General features: G+C 33.8%; 1 protein-coding gene across 2 annotated transcripts; it reads right to left on the bottom strand.

Moving 5' to 3' along the window:
- Positions 1–2151: 2151 nt before the first annotated feature.
- LOC141599879 (E3 ubiquitin-protein ligase RMA1H1-like) lies at positions 2152–5114 on the bottom strand. Of its 2 annotated transcripts, none has more exons than XM_074420009.1 (2): positions 4973–5114; positions 2152–3197 (listed from the first exon to the last, which is right to left on the bottom strand). In XM_074420009.1, the coding sequence occupies exon 2, from the start codon at positions 3166–3168 to the stop codon at positions 2428–2430; it is 741 nt and encodes a 246-aa protein (XP_074276110.1). In that variant the 5' UTR covers positions 3169–3197; positions 4973–5114; the 3' UTR covers positions 2152–2427. The 2 variants fall into 2 exon arrangements, with proteins under 2 accessions (XP_074276110.1, XP_074276111.1); XM_074420010.1 differs by lacking the exon at positions 4973–5114 and adding an exon at positions 4628–4691.
- Positions 5115–13061: the final 7947 nt, after the last annotated feature.

Genomic DNA, 13061 nt, shown 5'->3' with positions numbered 1-13061 from the left:
TTTCCAGTTTTGTTGGTAAATTATACCATGCACCCAGGAGTATGGTGCATGGTACTCTCTTCTTTAAACTTTTCTTATAATAAATAGTTATTAAATTTAATAAATTATAAAACTATAAAAAATATATCATTATTCATAATTTTTATTCCTCTACAAATAGAGATCATATTTGATATATTTTGTTATTTATTTCAATTTTTCTTATATATTCACATTGACATATTCATATCATATCACATAATTATTTTTATTCCTTTAAATTATTTTGCATTATGCGATTTTGATACGGAATAAAACGTTCAAGATCGTCATTGTTCAATATATTTGAACAAATAAAGTCATATTCACTAAACTATAATGCCATATTTACTAAACTAAAAGTGAATATAATAGAGGCATGAGATGAATATCACGCTACATAATACATATTCATCAAACTATACTGTCATATTCGCTAAACTAAAAGTGAATATAATAGTGTTATATTGTGAATATCACACTATAAAGCGCATATTCATTATACAATGTTGTCATATTCACTAAAATTAAAGTGAATATGATAGCGTTTGAATGCAATACTACAAAATACTTAAATTGAATATGGTAATTGCTTCTTAAAATTGGAAGTTAATTTTTTTTTTTTTTTTATTTTAAAAAAAAGGAGGATGTTGAGCATGAGTGGGGAGTGGGGGAGTGGGAGGGAGTATAGAGTATCCTACACCAGGATTGTTTCACAGTTAAAAGGAAGCTAGCTCGTCAGTACTCGGGAGTTTCCTGTCTTTATGCCTCACTTTTAAACTTGGCTTTTCTGAGTTTGAAGGTTGGCAGTCTTTAGATCAGATCATATCTTACCATTGTAAGGCTTCTCGACAACTTTTATATATCAGGGACGACTTGTTAAATCTGACCTTGTTTATAACCAGATTATACTCGCTATATAGTACTCCGTAAATAGTACTTTTTCTGTTCAAGTCATTTGCTTAACTATTTTATTTTATGGTGTCTCATTCATTAACTACGGAGGGGGTACAACATAACACTAAATTCTCGAGAAATGAAATGATTTGAAAGGTAAATTACCCCTAGTTTCCTCCAACTCAATAAAACGGATTTTAAATTTAGCAAAGTGAAGTAAAGATTTGGAAATGAGGGGGGTTATAGAGTGGATTTCAAATGGGTTTATTTTGGCCTTACTTGGATTTTGTATGGATTTGGAAATCCAAATCTAATACGTTTGTCAAACATGCAAATTTGTCCGAATTTGAATTTGAGAATACAATCTTTGTTCCCAAACACACTAGAGTATTTATGAATATCATATTCATGACCACTGATTGCTGATTTTATCTTTTACAAAATACTCCCTCCGTCTTGGTCAATTGTTAGTCCTTTAGTTTCGGCACAAAGACTAAGGAAAAATGAGGGGGTCAATTACAAAATGACAAGTGGACTTAGTTGAGTGTGAATGATCAAATTGTCATCAAGTTCATTCTTAAAATAGAAAGGACAGCAATTAACTTAAACACACACAAATGAATAGGACAATAAATAACTGGGAAAAAGGGAGTAATTAATCAACCGCACTAAAATTTACGAGTATGTGAAAATGTGTTCAGGTCCAGTCGGTAACGTAAAGTCCCGTATGATTGAAACAAAGGGAATATATAACATACTTCTCTGTCTCATATTCATTTGTTTATAATTTCAACAAGTCTCCCTTAACACGTCACTTTTCGTTTTAAGCTTAAAACGTAGTAAATGCGACTCATTTACAACAAAATGTAACTATTTTTGCTCAAAAGTTACCTAAACAATTTTCAAATCTGTAACAATTTGTCGTTAAAAGGGTCATATTTTGTCGTTAGAATGACAATTTTGTCGTGTTAATGTAGATGATACGTAGTTGTCTTTGTCTACAATGAGAATTTGTCTTCTACTCCCTCCATCCCACTTTTATGGAAAAGATTTAACAAATAAGATAAAATTACTACTCTACCCCTTTTAGCCTCAATCCAAGTAAACTTAAGAGTGACATTACAATTTTGATAGGTAAATGGTAGTTAAAGACTTGTTATTAGTGGTAGTTTACTGATTTATCATATTAAACTAAGAGATAATAAAAATGGGATAAATTTTGGAGAAAAGGGACAATAAAAATGGAATGGAGAGAGTAATTTACATTAAAAACTCTTGAAAGCACATAGTAAGATACATAATCAGTGTGGCACCACTGCCATATATACACATACGGACTTGCGGTATTCCCAGTAAAGGAAAACATAACGCAGTAAAATTCTACAGAATACAAAGCTCCTCCCATATACTACAAAACGTCGACGATATATCCCAGCCCTCTTTATATAAAGTATACTAGTCCCAACAAGCTCCTTTCATATATACAAATGATGTGGCTCGACAAGTTTCAATTTAGAAAAGTAAGAGGCACAAGATAATACAACAAAACAGGAAAAAGCTGACTCGGCTCAATGACCTATCTGCTTGCATTACATGCCGTCTCAATCGTCCACTACTTGTGCTGATACCCACATCTCTATGTGTGTTTGGATATGTGTAAAGAGTGGCCTGAGAATTCCCGAAAAAACGACCATAGATCATCTCACCGAACATCCCAATCATCGGATGGAATGTCGTGGTCCCCGCAAAACCAAATGCAGGTGAGGGAGAGTAATCGCCCAAAGAGTAGTACGGATGAACTTCATGGTGATGAAGTTGCTCCCTAGGATGTGAGTGAGGACGAGAAGTCGTGGATGTACCGGCAACAAGTGTCTGAATCCCACAACTATTGGGCCGTTGAGGGATGACTAGCCCGATTTGGGTGCCCTTGCTGTCAGATGGTTTCCCAGACTGAGTGCGGCCGTAGAGGGGTACTAAGGTATTTTGAGTAACATCGGCTTTGCAAACAGGACACTGAGGATCTTCTGATGAAGTTTCCTGGGAGTGAAGCCATCTATAAATGCAAGGCCAACAATATAGGTGACCACAAAATGTGACAACAGGGTCCTGAACAAAATCCAGGCAAATGTTGCAATCAAATCCACCCGAGTTGTTTTCAGACCCAGTACCTCCAGCTGAGGCAGTTTTCAGCTTATCAATGCCATCATGATTAGACTCAGATTGAGTCGCGTGATGTTCAAAGCACTGCTCCATGGACAAACTTCCGTAGTTGGCCAAAAATACTGTATTATAAGTGTCAATGATTATGTGTCAGTGATTTCCATAATGCTAGCCAAGACCGAAGTGTATAACACAAAATGAACATTCACATTTGTTCCCTCTAAAACTCTCTATCCAAACAAGGGGTGATCCTAAATTAACAGTCACACAACTCGGCAGACTCAATCATGCAAGAAGTATGTAAGAACTAGTAGGAACCAATTTTAATAATGAGATGATGGAGCTTTGAAAGTTAAATCAAAGAAGGTCGGAAACGCAAAATTATTAAAATTAAGAAAATGAAAGGTCCGCCAATACTTTAAGCCCAATTGAACTTGGATCTAATCATTGTTCGACATTTTTTAAACACAAGGTACAAAAACAACATTATCTAATCCAAGTTAGGGGGCAAAAAGAAAGGGTTAGTGTCAACAATTAGGCAAAAACAAACAAAAGTTTATATAACCCTGCATAGAATCAGAATATAAAATCGGATACAAAAAAACATATGTGACAAGGTAAGGAGAGATTCTAAACATAGGACCTAATCAAAGCATCGAAACTTCAGTGCAAATACGCACCAGCCCCTTTTAGCATCCACTGAGCAAAATCTATAAGCATAGTAAACACATATGGCTAAGGACAAACATTGGATGGTAATAATTTTAAAATGCGAATAAAAAAAAAAAAAGAATGATACATCAACATTCTTATTGTATTCCAAATCTTTCTCTAGCATACATCGATCCTGTTCAGGGATAAACTAAACTAATACTCCCTCCGTCCTGGACAATTGTTGTCCTTTGGTTTTGGCACAAAGACCAAGGAAAGGGGAAGGGGTCAATTAATAAATGACAAGTGGAACAAATTGAGTGTGAATGATCAAATTGTTCGTCAAATTCATTCTTAAAATAAAAAAGACAACTCACTAAGACACCCCAATATGGAAAAGGATAACAAATGAGCGGGACAGAGGGAGTAATATATATGGAGTAGCAAGTATACAGGCATCATTTATTTAATACTCGAGGACGACTATTAACCTAAGTAGTCAATGATAGAGTAATAAAGTAGGCACAAAATCTCATTATAGACGGCACATATCCGTCTATAACTAAAGACGGGCCAAATACAATACCACATTCATAATAGGACAAACAAGTGGGGTGGTGGGGCCAAAAATGTCACCACTTTCAAGCTATTTGCCCCGTCTTTAGCTATAGTCGGATGTCTATAGGAAGACTAGCTGTAAAGTAGGGAGGTTGGGCAGTATATAGAGCCCTATATTTATGCCATTCACATCAGCTAGTTGCTATACTCATCAATCATCCCTTGATTCCCTTCCACATAACGCAAAGTAATTGCACTAAAATAGTTAGAACCCACAATATTAAGATTGACAAATAGGGAATATAGCAATTAAAGAAAAATTAAATTGATAGAAGAAACCTACATCAGATTCATAACACACCCCCCCTGCTTACACATAACAAACTCACCAACTTTCAATTCAATCAACACAAGAAAGTATATGATAACCAAAGGTAAACAAATGACCGGGACGGAGGGAGTAGCAAACTTTGGTAGCGGAATGAAGACACAATCAAGACGTCGTTTTGGTAAAAACAGGTCTTAATTCAATCATTGGACAAACAACCCATGAAATTAAAATTCATCAAGTACAAATGAAGTGCAGATTAGAAAGTGAGAAATGCAAAAGAAAAAGAGAGAAAGTGAAAATCAATTAATTCAAGATTGTTAAAAAAAAGTAGACAAGTATATAGAGAGTATGACTTACCAATTTTTAGTAGGGAGTAATTGAATAGTGTTTATGTGATATCAGTTTGAGTTTTGTGTTTTTTTTTTTTTTAAATGTTATTGTGGGGGAGGATAGAAAAGGGTCAGTAAAAGGAGAGAAGGAGCCGCGATTTTGGGATTGGAGATTCGGAAGGTTGAAGAGGTGGTTGATTAGTGGTTACTTATGTACTTATCTCATTGTGTGTCTACTAGATCACTCATTCTGGTTTCAGACCGACATTGTTCGTCTTATTTTTCAGACGGACATATTTGATCATTTTATAGTTAAATGTAACCACATTGGTATAAGCAGTGTTATGGCTTATGGTGACTGATTTTTCAATAGTGGTCACATTTAACTGTAAAATAGTTACAAAACTAGTTTGTATGCCCGTGCGTTGCAACGGGGTAATTAGCTTAGTAATTAAAAAAATGGTGATAAAGTCTTAATATTTACATCTTATGTCTAATCATTTATTTAGATATGATCAAAAGTCAAAACATCTTATTTAAGCAACGCAAAAGATGTTGGGTTGATACCTAAGTTCCAAGGATGCCTCATATTTATAATCATAAGACCACCATATCTTATGTTAATCTTTCGATGTGGGACAATTCTATTATTTTTATATAATCCTACATTATTTTTCAATGTGGGACATATAACATAATAAGAACTACACAATTTTATATATGTACAAATTATATGAAATCTATACGCTAATGATAGCATTTTTACCACGAATCAAACTATGTTATTTTCATAATTTTCTTAACGATATTTTTTTTGCCAAATGAAATGTAAAAGTTTTTATATAAAAATTAGAAACATCACTTGAATATAATATAGGAAATAAATATTATAATAATTAAAAGATTCTCCACTTTACTTTTTACATCAAAAAATATTATTTATGATACTTTCCTATACTAATTTTTAGGATCACCCCACCTTATGATAATTTTCTGATATGGGATTCAACTATTTATATGTATTATATTTACCACACCTACATTATTTTTCAATGTGGGACAAATCACACACGAAAACCCAAAAGTACACCATCTTTTTTGCACCTATTTCGATATCCAACCCGATTTAATAATGAGAAAATACTATACTATCTATTTATATTCATACGTTTTTCTCCATTTTTTGTCATAATTAAAATATGTACAAATGATATGATTTAAATTACATTTTTTTCCTAGCACGACTTTAAGATGTAATTGAGGGAGCAATAAAATGTATAAACAAATACAAAATATTTTCTTTTTCTGGTGGAATTTTGATTAATGGTTATAAATTATGATGTGATTTAGTTAGTACTCAAATATAATGAGCCGTAATAATTACCTATATTTGAAAGTTAAAAAGATTTAATTCTACTATTTATCAAAGTAAAAAAGCTCATTATTGATTTGTTTGTGCATTCCAAATCTTTTTATGAAACCCTTTATTGTATTATAATTCATAAATTTTCTATTTTAGTGCAGAGATTATCATTATATATGACACATTAATAACCAATTTATGTATATTTAGCACCCATTTTATTTTTTAATTATGATTTTGTCTTAAATAAAGTTATTATACTATCGATTGTCTTAAAATAAGCATTATAATATCACTAATATAATAATATATAATCGCTTTTATAAATATCTACGTGATTAATATTTGTATGGTATCGTTGTAACTAAGATTTGTCGTTTATACAAACTCTTATAAGAACTCTCTAAAATAATATTTAAGCGATTCAAAATATTTTGGGTTGATACCCTAAGTTTCAAATATGACTTCTATTTATAATCATGTGATAACTCACCTCATGATAATCTTTTAATGTGGGACAATTCAACTATTTATATGTAATATATTTACCACACCTACATTATTTTTCAATGTGGGATAAACAATATACTTAGAAATACACCCTCTTTTTCGCACCTAATTCGACATCTAACCCAGTTTAATTACTATACTATTTATTAATATTCGTATAGTACATTTTTTTAACTTCTTATCATAGTTAAAATATGTGCAAATAATATGATACTATATTATAATGCTAGCATTTATTTACCACGAATCTAATTATATAATTTTTCGAAAAAAAAAATTATGTTCCTTTTTTGCTAAATGAGATGTATAAGTTTTTATATAAAAATTATAAACATCACTTGGACATAATATAAAAAATATATATATCATACCGTGGAGATAATGATATAAACTCTCAAGAGGTCTCCAAGACAATGCTTAAGAGACTAAGAAGGTTTTGAGTTGGTACTTAGGTTCTAAGGATGCCTTCTATTTATAATCATATGATTACCCACCTTATGCTAAACTTTCGATGTGGGACAATTCTATTATTTATACGTAATATATTCACCACACCAACATATTTTTCAATGTGGGACAAATAACATACTTAGAAATACACCATCTTTTTCGCACATAATTCGACATATAACCCGGGTTAATAATAATGAGCAAATACTATACTCCATCGATTCAAGACCAAATATAACATCCCTTTTTTTACACTATTCATGAACGAATATAATCTTTACGATTTCTTGCAATATGTAAGACAAAATATGGTCATGTGGGATCTTATTTGATCCACCTATAAAGTACAATGAGAATATCAAATTTTTAAATTTTGTGTAAATGAAAATGTTGTATTTGGTCTTGAATGGAAGGAGTACTATTTATTAATATTCGTACATTTGATTTTAATTTTTTATCATAATTAAAAATATATGCAAATAATATGAAACTATATTCTAATGCTAGCATTTCTTTTACCAAGAATCTATTATAATATAATTTTCATAATACTTTTTTTGTCACATGAGATGTATAAGTTTTTATATAAAGATTATAAACATCACTTGAATATAATACATATATAGAAAATATATATATATCATACTGTGAAGATAATGATATAAACTCTTAAGAGCTCTCCAAAACAATAATTAAGAGACTCAAAAGGTTTTTGGTTGGTATATAGGTTCCAATGATGACTCCTTTTTATAATCATATGATCACTCACCTTATGTTAATCTTTCGATGTGGGACAATTCTATAAGTTATATATATTATAATCACCACACTAACATTGTTTTTCAATGTGGAGACATATAACATATTAAGAAGTACACCATCTTTAATATGTGCAAATCATATGAAATCTATACTCTAATGAAAGCATTTTTTACCACGAATCTAATTATATTATCTTCATAATTTTTATAACGACATTTTTTTGCCAAATGAAATGTCAAAGTTTTTATATAAAAATTAGAAAATTCTCATGAATATAAAATAAGAAATATAGATATTATAATAATTAAAAGATTCTCCACTTTATTTTTTATGTGGAAAATATTATTTATGAAACTTTCCTAAATTAATTTTCGATGATGTGGACGCTCTAGAATCGCTCGAAAAAACTCTCTTTTATATATAGATATAGATTCGGTCTTATTATTTCAGATCAAAAAGGCCCGTCTGAAACAAGACGCACCGCTACTAGATATATGGAGTTATATAATCTTAAATTTATAATGGACCACAATTAATAATGAATTAAGGATGATTTTGCAATTTCAATTTATTTTTTTCTAATTGAGGCATTTGTGCTTCAATGATGGGGTAGAATTGCCTTAACATACTGATAAGCAGATTTAAAAAGTAAATTTTGTCTGTGATGAAGAACATTTTTACTTTTCAGTAGCCTGCAAACAAACTCAATCAATCTCAAATAAAATAATTTTATATGATAGAATAGTAAATTAATAAACCACTTTCATGAGTCAACATTCTCCACTTCCACAACAGCCTACGCAATAGGAAAAAAGATTGTTGCTCTCATCCATCGCTACTATCACCAAAAATATCCCAAGATACTTTTAAATGAGAACAATTCACCCCAATAAAAGGTCTACACCCGTGTTTAAACCTTTCCTTATAAGCAGCCGAACATATATACATCTTTTGAAAAACTCGGGGTGATTTATCAACCCTAATCAACCATCACATCCGAGGAACATCTTGGGTTATACTCCCTCTCATCCAAACTAAAGGTAACAGTTGCTTTATCACACTTGTCGATACACGTTTTGCAACGTGAATATCTTTATTTACACATTATTAAAAATTATAAAAATGTGATATTCTTATAACATTCATAACGATAAATCAAACAAGATTTCACATGACTATATTTTATCTTATAGATTAAGAGTAATATCGAACATTCTCTACGGCCATAAATAGTGCCAAAAAGCAAGTGTTGTCTTTAGTTTGGATGAGAGGGAGTATTTCTTAATGGAAGCATAATCTCATAGCCTACTCTATTGCTCATCGGACTTACCAAATATTATCATTTTTGCCCTAGCTTTTGTATTTCAACACTTACGATACCCAACATCAACACATATTTCTTATCTCACCCTAGCTTAAGTAGTCTTCAAGCCAATGTGGATCAGATTTCCACACTTCCAGGTATTTAACAGCAAAATTGCAATGACCATTTTGTTTTTGATTGTATATACACATATGTGCTCGAAGTGCAAACACTTAATATGAAAAGTCAAGTCATCACTCTTCATTTTGGTGGCAAACAAACCTGAATTGACACTCTCTTTCATACTAGAGGTACACTTAGCCAACCTTGCCCTATTAGCATCCTAAGAGCAATCGCACCTGTGTCTATAATATATAGTCAACCTTGCACTCTCGTTGTGACAAAAGTTAAGTTCATACGCACTCTCAATGGCATGCTACCTTACTCCCTTCCTTAACTCATAAACTGATTGAAATTTCAACCCTTTTCTAAGCACTGTGGATTTTCTAAAGTCAATATCAAGATTAAATATGTCATAAGGGTCAGCCTCTTAATCTAAACCACCCACACTATTGTCATTATCAGAAATAAACTAAATTAGTGTCCTCGCATAGCTGAACATTCAAATCATCATTGAGAATCTTACATCCACCCATCTCCCTATCTTTTGCACATGATTAACTCGGGTGCTTATTGACTGCATCAATAAGTGGCTCATTAAAGACATAAGTGAACTGTAGTTCGTAAATTCACTAGCAGCAAGAATTACGAAAGGGAAAGAATGCAGTAGCGAAATAAAAACTAGAGATCAGATATACCGACAGAGGAAAGGTAGTGACACGGTACGAAACCGCTGCCTTAAAAACTATTTCTCCTGCGCGACCGTGGTGGCGATCGGCGACGACCGGTAGTCCCCAAGGATTACACTCTGCTTGCCTCACAAACTCGCCCACTCGAATTTGTAAGACCCGGAACGAACTTAAGTTTGACCCGAAAATAATATAGAGAGGAAGAGATTTTAGAAGAGAGCGAGAGAGTTTTTGTTGTGTTGAATCGATGAGGGGACCTCGGTATTTATAGCGAAAGAGAGCCATAAACCGACCCCTAAAACGAAGCAGTCAAAGACTGAAAGTGGGGAGTAAACTTCTCACCCACTAACAGTGTTGACTGACTCATTCAACAACACAAACAACTCAGCCCAAAAACTCTCAAAACACAAATAGCCCAAAAGGTAAAATCGGGCCTTTGGCCCTTGTGAGGGCTCTACCCAAACCCAAACCCGAGCCCGAGCTCGAGCCGGGCCGGGCCGGCGCGCGCGCGCGTGTGTGTTGGACCCAAACCCACTGGCCCAACAAACACACACAAAACCCACCTTGGACCAATCTCTTATCCATACAATGGATAAGAGCCCATATAAACATGAAAGAGATGGTGTTTCCCACCGATGTGGGACAAACACAATTCTCAAATATGAGAATTATGCCTTTTCATAGGCATCACTTCCAACAATCCCCCACAGATGGCTAAGAAAAGAACTAAAAGATTTCTGGGTAAAGGAAGGGTTGGATACTTAGGTATCAATATCTTTCGATTTGAATTGATACTTTAGTGAAATGAGGAAACAACTTACTTACAGCTAGAGAATATCTTGCGATTTGAATTCCTAGCTGAGCTTCGGTTGATACCCCCCACAACACATATCATACCTTCTAATTAAGACCGTCCCGCGATTTCAGAGTGCAACGCGCTCTTTTAGAGCTTCATGCGTTACCTTGGTACTAATAGGGTGACCTCAAGACTTCTCATAGTCTTAGGATCATCACACCTACGTAGGTGGCTCAAGTGCTTCTCATCAGCACTTCTCACACGAGCCATTAAGGACATAAGTCCAACCTAGAGTATAATTCATCAAGTGCGTCTCAAAAGCACCACCATAAAGGCTATGAACCATACTACGCCATAGGAATGAAAACTTTGGACCTAGTCAATATCAACCTTGACTCATGGACCTAAGCCCCATTCCCCTCGACGTATTAACGACTAATCTCTTAGTCAACCCCTTAGTAAAGGGATCAGCAAGATTACTTTCGGACTTCACATAGTCCACAGTAATCACTCCATTCTCAAGGAGTTGTTTAACTGCAGCGTGCCTTATTCGCATGTGTCTCTTTTTCGAATTGTAGACACTATTCTTTGCAACGCCAATAGCAGCTTTCGAGTCACACAAAGATGGAGACCGGTGTCGGCCGTCCTCCCATACTTTGGTACATCGCCAATAGGTTTTTCAGCCAATCAGCTTCTTGTCCTGCCAACTCAAGAGCTATGAACTCCGACTCCATGGTAGAGCGTGCAATACAAGTCTGTTTAGAAGACTTCCACGATATCGCACCTCCACCCATGGTGAAGACATAACCACTAGTGGAACAAATCTCATCGTTACCTGCAACCCAATTTGCATCACAATATCCTTCTAACACAAAGAGAAATTTACCATAATGCAAACACAGATCAACTGTTCCTCTTAGGTATTTTAGCAAACGACGAAGAGCATTCCAATGTTCATTACCAGGGTTATGTGTATAACGACTCAGTCTACTAACCGCATATGCAATATCTGGTCGAGTACAGTTCATAAGAAACATCACACTCCCTAGAATTTTAGCATACTCTTCCTGGGAAACACTGTTACCCAAGTTTTTACTCAAATGTACACTAGAATCATAGGGTGTTCTAGCAGGCACAACATCAAAGCAGTTAAACTTTTTCAACACCTTTTCAACATAATGAGATTGACTCAAAGAAATTCCATTGGAGTTTCGGATAACCTTAACCCCTAGGATAACATCAGCTTCTCCTAAGTCCTTCATCTCAAAGTGTGATGACAAAAATTCTTTGGTTTTAATTATCACATCTAAATTATTACCAAAAATAAGCATGTCATCCACATATAGGCATATAATAACACAATCAGATTCTATCACTTTGGAATAAACACATGAATCAGAATTGTTAATCATAAAGCCATTACTCATCAAAGTAGTGTTGAATTTCTCATACCACTGTTTGGGTGCTTGTTTCAGACCATAAAGTGACTTGTTCAGTTTACACACTTTATTCTCTTGACCCTTAACCACAAACCCTTCAGGTTGCGACATATAGATCTCTTCCTTTAGCTCACCATTCAAGAAAGCAGTTTTAACATCCATCTGATGTATAATAAGGTTATGAATAGCAGCTAAAGCGACAAGAGTTCTTATGGTCGAAATTTTGGTCACAGGAGAATAGGTATCAAAGTAATCAATGCCCTTCTTTTGTGTAAAGCCTCTAACTACAAGTCTAGCTTTGAACCTTTCTATTGTACCGTTGGGTCTCATTTTCTTTTTAAAGATCCATTTACTCGTAATGGGTTTACTACCTTTAGGTAAATCGGTCAACTCCCAAGTCTGATTAGAAACAATAGAATCAAGTTCACTTTTAATAGCATCTTTCCAAAAATTAGCATCAATGGATTTCATTGCCTCACTATAGGTTTTTGGGTCATCTTCTATTAAAAAAGTCAAACAAACTCATCACTTGCACAAACAGAGTATCCATATTCAGATAAATGTGTTGTAACATAATCACTATAATCCTTTGGACATCTAGGTCTTTTACTCCTCCTAGGTTCAACAAAGATGATCAATAGGAGAGCTACTACAACTAGCATGTGAAGACATATCAATAGATGCA

The sequence above is a fragment of the Silene latifolia genome, chromosome 9, assembly GCF_048544455.1.
Source record: "Silene latifolia isolate original U9 population chromosome 9, ASM4854445v1, whole genome shotgun sequence".
Lineage (NCBI taxonomy): Eukaryota > Viridiplantae > Streptophyta > Magnoliopsida > Caryophyllales > Caryophyllaceae > Silene > Silene latifolia.
Note: the sequence above shows the minus strand (reverse complement) of the source record. Positions and strands in the feature narration are given on the sequence as shown.